Here is a 13,124-nt window from a genome sequence, read left to right as displayed (position 1 = left end):
TAGTTGATGACCCACTCTAACCCAGGTACCCTGTTTTTGTTAGGGGTTGGCCTTACACACAACACACTATGAAGAGGAATCGCTGTTATTATTTTTGCCTTTTGGGAGCAAATGCAGGATGATAAACTTACATTAATATTAGACTCAAGTTCCATCCCTTTCTGTTTGTACAGGCTTCAGTCAGTCCATTATTGTGGGTCTTTCAGATACACGTTCACTACCACATGTAGACACAGTCAAGACGACCTGCTGAAACTCAATCCGAGCACCAGAATGGGGAAGAAAGGTGATTTAAGCGTTGGTGCCAGCCAGTCTGGTGAGAGTATTTCAGAAACTGCTGACCTGCTACGATTTTCCCACACAATCATCTCGAGCCTTTACAGAGAATGGTGTGAAAAAGAGAAAATGTCCAGTGAGCAGCAGAAAATGGGCAGAAAAGGTGGTAACTGAAATAACCACTCTTTATAACCAAGGTACGCAGAAGAGCATCTCTGATCCCACAACATGTTGAAACAAATGGGCTGCAGCAGCGGAAGACCACTCCGGGTGCCGGTCCTGTCAGTTAAGAACAGGAAACTGAGGGTACAGTTCACATGGGTTCACTAAAATGGGACAGAAGAGGATTTCAAAAAAAGCATTTCCTGGTCTGAAAGCATAGATCCATCCTACCTTGTTTCAGCAATTCAGGGTGATGGTGGTAGTGTAATGGTGTGGGGGATATTTTTTCTCACAGTTTGGGTCAAATGAGCATTGTTTAAATGCCCCAGCCAGCATTGCTGCTGACCATTACCATCTCTCTGTGACCCCAGTGTATCCATCCTCTGATGGCCTCTTCCAGCAGGTTAGCGCATTTCACAAAGCTGAAGTCATCTCAAACTGGTGACTGTGGAGACCATCCTTAGTCCATTCTTTGGTGGAACGGAAGATTCACATCATGGATGTGCAACTGACAAATGTCTAAGGACAGTGTGATGCTATCAAGTCAATGGCCCAAAATCTCTGAGGAATGTTTGCAGTACCTTGAATCTATGCCGCAAAGAATTAAGTTCTGAAGGCAAAACAGAGTCCACCCCAGTAATAGCACCAAATAAAGTGGCCAGTGAGTGTATATGGAATATATCACAATTAGGTGGCATCCTCAGCCTACAGTCTGTCCATCCATTTTCTCAACTGCTTATCTAATTCAGAAGCTATCCCAGCTGTCATTGGGCAACATGCAGGTTGCCAGTCCATCACAGAGTCACATGACTCCTCATGTTCATACCTATAGCCAACATAGAATCACCAATTTATTTAGCAATTAATTTGTTTTTCCAGTTTAAAGCATCAGTTAAATTCTTCATTTAACTTGTATGTCTGAGGCACAGGCTAATTCGCACCAAAAGTAATCTGCTTGATTAGGTTTAGCCTTTTCAGTTACATTCAGTTTTACTCATATAGCGTCAAATCAGAACAACAGTTGCCTTAAGGCATGTTATATTGTAAGGTAAAGACCCTACAATTTAGTTCTTTGTAAAGATAAAAAATGTATCTCTTGGTTAGGGGTTGGTTAGTTCCAATCTCCAGCTTAAATTAACATTTTATATGCACTTTTCCACAAAATCCCAAGTTTTCTCTTATGTAATCTAGATTTCTCTGTTTGCCACTGATTTCAGTAAATGATGACTGCCTTCTGATTCTGTTAGTAGGTAGAGGAGAGCATTTACTGGCAACATGTATGGGACACTTGTTTCTGTGTATATCACAACTCCTGATGTTTGCTCTTCACACTCTATGAGAGAATAAAATAACAGTTTATGAAAATGGGGAGCATCCACCTACATTAGCGTAGCCTTCAGCAATGCATCCTATTATCTTGGGCCTAGTTTTTTTTTTTTTTTGTTTGAGTGTTGCACTGAACTGTGCAACACTTGATCCCAGAATAACTTGTCCTGTGTAGGAGTATTCAAACACAGCTTTTACATTTAGCCATGCAGAAGTGTCATTAGCTCTGCAGTATGCAAAGAGTCTGACGTTCCCCCAGAGACGTCTATATTTGCTTTAGCCTCGGGTGGTGGCTTGATGCATATCGATGCAGACGCTCAATAATAGGCCAAGAGCTCCACATTATTGACAGCAGCGACTCCTGGCTCTTTGAAGATGTCTGCTTCAGTAAAGGAGAAGTAGGAGCATGACAGGCAGAGAGAGATGGTATGGCTATAGAAATAGGAATGGATACTGATAAGACGACAGATATGAGCAGAGAGAAGATCCAGTGTTACATCAGTCTTTATATGTGCCATTGCTCCTCACTGCTCCTCTCCCCCTTCCTTGTCTCTGCTGGTACCACACAGCTGGGCCAAATAAATCTGGAGAATGAGAGCGGGAACTGGAGGCACAAATGTTATTTACAAGACAGACATTTTTTTCCTGCACTCATGCACCAACAAAGAGCCAGGTAAACAGCACAACCATATATACACAGACTGCATACAGCACACATTCACAACGATGCAAGTAAACACACAAACAATAATATTCAATATATTTAATAACTGTCAAGCTTATGGGCAGGTGACAGTGGAGGGAATGCTGGACTGAGTGCAGATCAATTTAGTCCTTATTGCAGCAAATGCTGTGGAGAGAGAAAAAGGGACAAAAAGCAGAAGAAAAGAAAAGGATTAAGATAAGGAGAGTCCTGGACAAGAAGGGAGCTGGGTATATTTGTGGTGAATTATATTCAAACCTGCCACGGCCTCAGAAAAGCAAGGGGAATAAGAAAGACTTGTGTTTGAGGCCAAACTAACACCTGAAGGCTGCCAGTAACAATTTAAACAACATAAAGCGATGGTCAAAAGTTTATCTGAAGTGTAAGAGTGCACAGTATTTCTGGTTTTAGTGGTTTAAGTTGCAAAAACACTGATTCAATAATATGGGACTGATTGAGTGAACTTGATTTTTCATTTTCCCCAAAGAGTTTCTATTGTTCCTAAATTTTTTAATGACTTTAAAACAACAATTACATTGCCTATGAGTATGGTCAAACAGTGCGGTAATACAAATATGCATCAAATAACAGAAAAGTGCTGAGTTGGGTGTCGGTATAATTTTATATGAAAAATCTTGTACATTTAATACATATTTAATGTAATAAAATGATATATCACCTATAAACAAAAAGTCAAAATGCTATTCTAAAACTAGTAATTGGGTTTATAATAATAAGCGTATAGAGAAACAACATGCATAGAGCTCCTGTGGAGATGATGGTAACTGATGGTAATGTTGCTGCCCGGCTGTTTGTAGTCTGTTGAGAAGGAAAGAGGGACCGGCGAATACACCCAGGTGTGGCAGGCATGTTTACTGAGTATAAAATTGTTCACAGTGTCGCTCTACTGATTAAATTATAACATACAATTGTGTCAAAAGCTAAAACTATCCTAAATGGGAGGTAGTTTGTTGAATATCTGAAATGAAGTGGGTGTGTCCACCGAGTATCAGGACATACTCTGAAGGCTGTTAGTCCGCATTAAATAGCAGTCAAATAGTCAACAGCATTAGGCCTGCAACTCTGAGGTAAAAATATGGATGCTGTGTACTCTTAGTGACTGAGTAGTGTTATTGACTGTTTTTAGCATTATTGTCAAAGTGATGGCTGTCATCTGAATCATGCCATAATCTGCTCTTTGTCATTTTGCTCTGACAGCAGGTTACTTTAGATTTCATGCCACCTGACCTCATAGTTGAGCTGCAAGACAAGGAGGGACAGAGGTGAGGAGAATGAATGGATGTAATGGAAGAAAATGTATTATTGCTTTTCAGGCAGAAAAATTGAGTGACGGTAAAAAGTAGTAGGCAGGGGCCAAGAAAAAAACACAGAAATGAAGCAAGAGGTATCTAAAAGTGACAAACAGGGTGATCAACATGGGGACTGAACAAGGGGCAGGATTGTGAGGAAATGATTAATGCCAAACTGTGCATGGTAAAGAAGAAGAGAACAATGGGCGATGAGGGTAGACAGTAGGAGAGAAGAGGTGAGGAGGCACACCTGAGTGTTCAGAGGCCTCTGTCCTGGTCAGAGATGTCCTGAATTATTCATGGCTCACTGTGCCAGCGGCAGTGCACTGCTCACTGCAGAGAATAAAAACGGAAAAAAGTGAGGCAAGTCTAACTGCAGATTTTCAGTAAGGTGAAGAATTAGACTCCAACTCCAAATTCCATCTTACAGAAAGAATTATGTCATATCAAATGCGATTGCCATAAGATGCAGGTGGCTGCAAAGATAACCACCAGGCCATCATCAGTGTGGCCTCATATATCCAAAAAATCTATTTGAAATGTAAATAGTTGTTTTTTTTCCTACAAATAATAGTGTTTTTGAAATTCTTGGATGAAAATTATAATAGCTTGGAGCCTCTGACAGGCATGGCTACCCCGAGTCCATAAATGTCAACCCTTAAAGCTGCTTAGTTAAAACAGTGGAAGCAAGGAGACTTTATTCGCAAAGTACTTGGCTTGAGGTGAACTTCACCAACACAGAGGATTTTCTATCTCTTGGTCCCTCTGAAAGAGTCAAGACGAGGCTGTGTTCAAAATTATTTCCTCTCTCATTTATTCTAATCTTGTTTAAGTACAAACTAAACATATATACACTGAGATTCCAGTGTACATATGATTTTGTATAGTGATAGTGTATATAAGATCAGATTTTATATACACTATTTACCGAGATCATGAATCGTTATCATTTGGCATTGCTGTAAGGTGTAGTGTTTCACAACATGGCACAGCTATAGAATGCAAATGTTTGAAGTATGGGATAGTGCATATGTTATTAATACTATATACTGAAAGCCTGTATTTCACACTTGGAAGCAGTAAATGTGATGGTGTATACAACAAAAGGGAACTGATTTCAGACTCAGCCCCAGCTTCTCTCTAAGTGTCCCTTTCTGTGGAGCAGAGACAGTTAAACTCTGATAGCAAACATATTCATATCAAATGGTTTTTCATGCATCTCAAAGGCTGATTTTTACTCTCCTGGTTAGAGTATCTATCTCTAATTCCCTCTGTGGCTTGCAGGGCTGTAACAAGTGACACCATATCTCAACTGTTTGTACATGTCCACATAGTACACTGTGTATACTATATACTTACTTTCATAGTGTGTGAATTTTGACAGCACAGTGGTGTTGTAATTCACCAGCACTAGCTGACACATTTTGTTAACATTTACAGCTAAGTTAGCCTCAGACTACGAGTAATATGAAATTCTTCTATACTGAAGACAAGAATTTAATTTGCATAAACACTAAACTCAGCCATAACACCAATCTATAACATGACGCATGTAACGTCAACTTCTAAAAATGATCTGTTGTTGTTAACGAGCCAGATGGCTAGCATTAGACTAGCCATCACAGAAGCGCCAAGACAGAAGCGCCTTAAAACTGCATTGGTTTTAATGGCCACTAGGGGGCAGTACCTGTGTTTGCAAAATACTTCCAGTTCTACAGAAGATGGGAAAATAGATGGCAACAGTGAAAACGCTCAGCTCGAAGTTTCCCAGCAGGATTTCATAAACCATAGGGTCACATCACAGTAACGACATCCATTTTTATACAGTCCATAGGTGAAATACACAGTATACACAGGTCTGAGAGTAACGCAGTTTCAATCCTCTATATGTCCTGTACATATATGGTATTGACAATAAAGAGACTTTAACTTTGATAACCAAACAGCTGTTTTGTTACTAAGAACAAAATTGGTAAGCAGCAGTTAAAAGCATCTGCTGAACTGCTGAACATCTGGTGAACTGGAAATATATCAGAATAATGTAGTTTATTGTTTAGATATGAGCCAGTCATGTTCAAGCAGTCAAGCCTGTGGTAAAATTATTTTATAAAGTTATGAAAATCCACAGAAATCTGGTAGAAACTGAATGATTACATCCACAGTAATTTACTAGCACTATTATTACTGCCTGTAACATCAACTTTACTTACTTTGTGATGGGCCAGAAAAGTTGGGAACTCTGTTTAGTCAATTATTTCAGAGATTTATGTAATTTCTTCCCATTTTTTTTCCCCCAAATTTTATCCCCTATTTTTATCTCATATTTGAGTTTGGGTTGACAGTTTCTCAACCAATATTCTGAACTGCAACAATAGCACCCATTGTGCTTTAACAAATGAAATGAAGACTTTAGTATCTACAATAATGGAGTGCTATTATTCTCTTATAATTATTGTTCTGCTGTCAGTTATTTATATGTGAGATGAAGGGTCTGTTTTTAACCAAGTCCATGGAAGCTGCATATCTGAATGTCAGCATACAGAGAAAGTGAGTGTTCTGATATTTCAACAGTGGAGAAAGTTTTTGAAATGGAGACGCAGAGATACTGTAATGCACAACATTACTTTTTAACTATATGGATCCTCGGGGATTTGAAGATTCCAATGGACGGAATCCCTACTGGACATTTCAGTAAACATGGATCACATGAATCTGTGGTTACCTCTGATAGGTTGATTTCTAAGAGTACCTGTGCTCAGAAGAATTTCCAAGAAGGAAAAATAAACATATCTCATTTCTTACAGTTGGCTTTCGTCATCAAAGTTTCAGAAATTGAGTTTAAATGACATCTGTGGGCCTTCGCTAACGGGCCTGCTGATTTCCACCAGGGGATAATTCACAGTCGCGACACGTCCAAGACTCACCTCCTCGTTTCCACAACGGTGCCAGAATTTTAATATGTTTTACACAGCGGGGGGACGGATTACATGGAGGAGGCTTACAAACCATCCTCAGTTACTTTGGGATTTCGAGGGGTCCTGATCTCCATTTGCTCGTCAGAACCGGGGATCAAAAGACGGTGGGAAAACAAAAAGAAGAGTCTTTGCAGGAGAAGATCACATGAGCAGATAGCTGGCTTTTTTTTCTCTTTTTTGTTCCACTATCACACTGATGCCTCTTATCTGGAGACAATCCAGTGAGTGATCTCATATAATATATATAATGACTGGGTGGAAAGCGAAGGGTCATCTGTGCCAGTTGTTTGAATCAAAGCAGCTCAATAGCAGATCTTTCACCAAATCTCTACTTACCTTCAATGGTTAATATCCTTTGGTCTGTGTTTTGTGTACAGACGGAGGCAACAGAAGCCTCTGTAACCCTGGTGCAATACCTTTGTATGACTGGCAAGTTCTCTTGTATTTATAACAATCTGAAGGAAAAAGAACACAGAAAGAGGTACCCTCTGTGCAGCTGCTGCAGTTGAAAATATGTTTGGTTGACAAGTTTCTCATTAATTCACTTTTGTAACTAATGTATGTACAGATTTATTTATTTTGTAATGAACTATTTGCCTGCTTCCAGCTGAACTTTACTTAATTTACCAATTGAGTGCTCAGTATCCACGAGCATTGTCATCGACTAAAATTGTCCTTTGGGTCTTCATCTGAAAGATTAAACAGCAAAAACAGTTTTTACTCTGGATCATCAAGTTTTAGTATGAGGTTGGAATTAACTTGTTTTTACATAAAAACTGCATGTGTAGAATCAACAATGAAATCTGATGGGGAAAAAAAATACTTAGTCTGCTGACTTTGGCTTCGTATACACTGCTGAAAAAAAATTAAAGGAACACTTTTTAATCAGAGTATAGCATCAAGTCAGTTAAAGTTCTGAGAAATTGATCTGGTCAATTAAATAGCAGAGGGGGTAATTAATAGGTTTGAGCTGTGTGGTGTTAATGAAATTAACAACAGGTGCACAAGAGGGGCAACAATGAGACAACCCCCAAAACAGGAATGGTTTTACAGGTGGAGGCCACTGACATTTTTCCCTCCTCATCTTTTCTGGCAATTTTTTCACTTGTTTTGCATTTAACTAGGGTCAGTGTCACTACTGGTAGCATGAGACGATACATAAACCCGATAGAGGAATCCATTAAGTGGTTTGTTGCCCAGTACCATGGAGCCTGAGCAAATAATTAAATTTCGCGGGCACAAGTATTCATTCCTCAGCGCACAAAGTCATATCCAAAGTTATAATTGCTAATCCCGATGCACACTTTCTTTCCTGATGTTTAAATTTTTTTTTTTTTAAATCATAAAAAGTATGTGGTGCTGTACAACAGATTAATGGGACAGGAGTGCAGAGACTTTAGAACCTGACTTTGAATCCTCCAGTTTAAAGATTTTTTCGGCATTAAAGTAATCCAGTGGCAGTATTTCCACCGTTACACAGAAAATAACTGCTAATAGTTAATTCCGCAAACTTTATTTTCCGAATTGTAATCAAATATGGCTTAAAAAATCCAGTCCATTTGCTTGGATTTTGTTTCTTCTCGCGCCTTACTGTTGACATAAATATACACCCCCGCTTCTTTGCTGCCACTTAACGTACAGTCTCAGGGTGCTGGATTTGGGGTGAAACCTTCCATTAATGGTAAAGAGCTTACTTGTCTCGTCAGTGGCTTCTATCTCCTCCTCTGGCCAGCTTATTATCCCAGCAGGGTCTCTGATAACTGGCAGGGCGTAGGTGTTCATTGCTCAGATCTTCCCATTCAGCTGACTCCTCAGGACTTACCTTACTCTCTGCAGGTATTTGACGGTTGCAGCTTTCCTAGCGGTCTTTTCATGGTTTCCAGTTTGCCTGTCGGATTCCAAGGTACTGTAGCGGTCCTCAATGTCTACAATACTGCATCCTGATAGTGTCGTCCTCTTGAGTCTGACTACCTTCCCTTTCCTTGTTACGTACTACGCTTCTCCAGTCTGAGTGACTTTCCAGCATCATTGCTGCAGATCCTAGAGGTGTGGATCAGTGAATCGATGTCTCATTCACTTTTGGCATATAGCTTGATGTCATCCGTATAGAGGAGGTGGCTGATGTTTGCTCCATTCCGTAGTCAGTCCATTAATGATCTGGCTGAGGGAGCCTATGCAGAACAGAGTATCTCCTTGGTAAATACCGCACTTGTGGGGACTTGTGCAGTTGGCTTGAAGTTGGCCTCTAGTGCTGTTCTCCACATCCCCACTGAATACCTGATGAAGGCTCTTCGGTATATGTATATATATATATATATATATATATATATATATATATATATATATATATACAGTGCCTTGCGAAAGTATTTGGCCCCCTTGAACTTTTCAACCTTTTGCCACATTTCAAGCTTCAAACATAAAGATATAAAATTTTAATTTTTTGTGAAGAATCAACAAGTGGGACACAGTCGTGAGGTGGAATGAAATTTATTGGATGTGTCAAACTTTTTTAACAAATAAAAAACTCAAAAGTGGGGCGTGCAATATTATTTGGCCCCTTTGGTTTCAGTGCAGCAAACTCACTCCAGAAGTTCAGTGAGGATCTCTGAATGATCCAGTGTTGTCCCAAATGACTGATGATGATAAATAGAATCCACCTGTGTGCAATCACATCTCCGTATAAATGCACCTGCTCTGTGATAGTCTCAGGGTTCTGTTCAAGGCGCAGAGAGCATCACGAAGACCAAGGAACACACCAGGCAGGTCCGAGATACTGTTGTGGAGAAGTTCAAAGCCGGATTTGGATACAAAAAGATTTCCCAAGTCTCTTTATCATATTGACTGATTTACCAAATCATGAGATGATCATGAGATGGCAGGTCAGGCCACCATGCATAACTTACATTAGTTCTGTAAGAGCACTGCTGTGCACAGTGTGCCACCCTATTTTGAGCAATTTGTAACTTCCTCACTTTCCTGCACACATCTGCGTTCTCTCGGGTATTTATCTCTGCTATTTTCTGGCCCAACTAAAACTCAACAGTTAATATTTTTGGCACAATACAAATCCTGCAATCCTGCTTTGAAATGGAAATATCCCTGATGTCATTTGCATATTCAGTACTTCTGGGCATTCTGGTCAGTTTGCATTGGCTGCAGTTATACACTGAACACACTTTTGCTGTAAATATCAAAACAAACTGCTTAATTGTATGTATGAATTCTGCACATCATGTTAGCCTATGGTTTAGTTTGTAATACTAATGCTGAAGTCAAGTATCCAGCAATATCATTGCATTAAAAAAGATTAGAAGAGATTAGAGCAGCTGCTCAACCAGAGATGCAGTTTAATTTGTCTAATATGCTCTGTGTACAGTGTTTGGAGTTTATATCTCTGAGTGTGAAACAAAATAACATCTTTCCTTACACCATCAGGTGTGTGTGATATTAACTTCAATTTCCCCCTCACACAGCCATCTTGCCATATAGATAAATAACAGGTGCTTGTTATCACACTGCAGGTGTCAGAAATAAAGTGACAGGTGTTGGACACACACAACAACTCGTGTTCAAGGTTCAGCACCATATTGGCACAGAATACATCAAGATAACAGCCTGGAGAGGCTTAACATGTGCAAACGCTCCTACTCAATGTTTGGAACAGCAGCAAAAATGGGGGGAAAAAAAACCATACATAAATCTTCATCCCTTATTATCTGTATTATCATATTTTCTCTGCTCTAACTGAACCTGTCCTCTTTAAATGCCTGTGAGGCTGTTTTTCTGTTCTTATGTAACTGCATGCAGACTCGGCGGATGCTCAGAAAATGAGTCTGATTTACCTTAGCTGACAGAAATCTGTGTTGTCCCATCATTTGAGATCATTTTGGCAATGCAAATTTAGAACGTGAACCCTGGGCTTTAAATATTTTATCACAAATATCAGATTTTTTAGTAAGGTTAAACGAGTTTTTTTTGTTGATACTGTCAAGTAGTAATTGTTGTAATGATTGTGCTCCAGCTGCATCAACGATCTGTATTAGTTATAATTTAATTTGACTAGATATAGATACAAAAAAAATATGAGTATATAAAGATTGCAAAGTAATTGAGGGTGTCTTTCTTTTGCACAGGATGGGATGGGAAACCTCAGAATAACAGAGAAGGGCCTGAAACTGGAGGGGGACTCTGAGTTCCTCCAACCCCTCTACGCCAAAGAAATCCAGTCCAAACCAGTAAGTGATTCACATCAATGCACACTTGGCACATTTTACATACTGTACTACATACACACCCATTTACATTTTAGCCTTGTTCAAACATGAAGTAGACTATGCAACATTTCTGCCTTCAATAAGCTGTTAAAATAGAAGCTTTGTCATTCAGACATGGGTGACTTTGATATTAATGTTCCTCACAGCTATATTCACACATCATCATCTAACATGGGAGTCTACACATTAAAGGAATTGATGAATACGATGTATCATTCCAGTATGGTTAAATGCAGTGAGTTGCTCCTATCACATCTCCTGTGTGATTTTTGGCTCATGTTGTTATCAAAACTATCCAAAACACCTCCTCTTTGCAGTCAAACCTGCTTCTTCAAAATGATTACTGCAGTTTTGTGGTTATTGGGGGGGGGGGGGGGGGGTCAGTAAGTGTTTAGTGTCTGGCTATGCTAGCCGTTCCCATAACACAGTCTTTGGAAGGACAGCCATGTGTGAAATGTGCCTAAATCACTATTTGAGATACTTTGGTTCTCAAATCATCAGCATCATTATATTAGTATTTAGTCTTTTTTTTTTTTTTAATATTTATCAAATTTAAAACTGTCTTTGCCTACCTCAAGGTGTAAATGACTTTCACTGTGAAACACTGGATGGTGAGAGTGCAGTGGTGTGAAGTGTCTAATGACGGCGAGTGTGACAGTGCAAATTTGAGTTTCATACAGTGGATATAAAGTGAAACAATCCAACTGGGACTCATACTGGCAGCACTGAACCACACGTGCTATCACATCAACTTTAGGTACAACACACCGATTCCAGCAAATGTCTAAACCTAAAAAAAACTATACTTCTAAACTATGTTGAAATAGGTTGTGTTGAAGGAGACACAGCATGTTCTCAGAAGAGTAACTGAGGATCAGACTTCTTTTTCCTTCCATATGTATTTGGGTCAGGTTATAATGCCAGCAGGCAAAGCTTAGTAAATCTACTATTCTCCATTTACTCCTCCTCTGGAATCCTGAAGCATTCTCAACTCGCACAAGATCTGGCTGTCAGCCATTGTCTATCCTCTAAGTTTGATGTGTGCAAAAACTCTACATGAGGAGAATTCCTTTGAACCAAATGAGGAGTGGTTGTAGTTTGACCTTCTCCCTAATGCACCAGTTTAAGTCTCACTGCTGGGGCTTTGTTTTAGGCTTTGAGGAATCGATGAATATATCAAATATCAATGACTGGCAGACTGATATTTGCTTTAATTTTGTGAGAATTCAACTTTGTAAATAATTAATCTGGTGAGGGTTTGGTCATTATTGGTAAGTACACCAACCCTAACCCTATATTATGATATCTTTTGTAAATTATTCTCCCATATGACAGGCAGGGAACAGAAATGATAATTCTAGTTAAGACACATCAAACACTACATACATTTTTCACAACAAACTCAATTTTTTCTTTCTCTGAAACACGTTAGGATTAAGGTTGGGTCGTTGTCAGTGGTGGACAGTAACGAAGTACAAATACTTCGTTACTGTACTTAAGTAGATTTTTCAGGTATCTGTACTTGAGTATTTATTTTTCTGACAACTTTTTACTTTTACTCACTACATTTTTCACAAGTATCTGTACTTTCTACTTCTTACATTTTCAAAACGAGCTCATTACTTTAGGTTTAATGCATCTGAGAAACGTTTGCTTTTCCGGTCAGTGCTGGAGCCGGCTTTTGATTGCGAGCGGGTTTTTTCTTGGAAGTTGCAACAACAGGGTGGGAGGGAGGGAACAGACACCCCACACAGTAGAGGGAGAGGCTCCTGCAACGCTCGCTCGGAGACCGGAAAGAGCCAGAGGAAGTTGCGCTTTACATAGAGGCTGCACACCGGAACGGTGAGGAAAATAAATGACAGAAAACGTAAAGGACAAAAAAAGTGTGTGCAGTTTGTCACACAGTGTGTCTGCTGGCTAAAAGAACAGCTGCTGTATTTTAAGGGAGAGCAAAGAATCTCTCAGGAGCTCAGTGAACTTCAGCGTGGTACTGTGATAGGATGACACCTGTGCAGCAAGTGCAGTCGTGAAATTTCCTCACTACTAAATATTCCAGTCAAATATTAGTGGTGTTATAACAAAATGGAAGTGACTG

The 13,124-nt window shown here is 39.5% G+C and overlaps 1 protein-coding gene across 1 annotated transcript in view; it reads left to right on the top strand.

The window, feature by feature from the left end:
- Positions 1–13,124, top strand: part of LOC115791949 (delta-sarcoglycan-like) — a 137,864-nt gene that overhangs the window by 110,622 nt on the left and 14,118 nt on the right. The window contains exon 3 of the mRNA XM_030746258.1: positions 10,889–10,990. Coding sequence (XP_030602118.1) covers positions 10,889–10,990 — 102 coding nt within the window. The remainder of the gene's footprint in view (positions 1–10,888; positions 10,991–13,124) is intronic.

The sequence above is a fragment of the Archocentrus centrarchus genome, chromosome 14 (assembly GCF_007364275.1).
Source record: "Archocentrus centrarchus isolate MPI-CPG fArcCen1 chromosome 14, fArcCen1, whole genome shotgun sequence".
Lineage (NCBI taxonomy): Eukaryota > Metazoa > Chordata > Actinopteri > Cichliformes > Cichlidae > Archocentrus > Archocentrus centrarchus.
The sequence above is the reverse complement of the archived record's forward strand: the minus strand, read 5'-3'. Positions and strand labels throughout refer to the sequence as shown.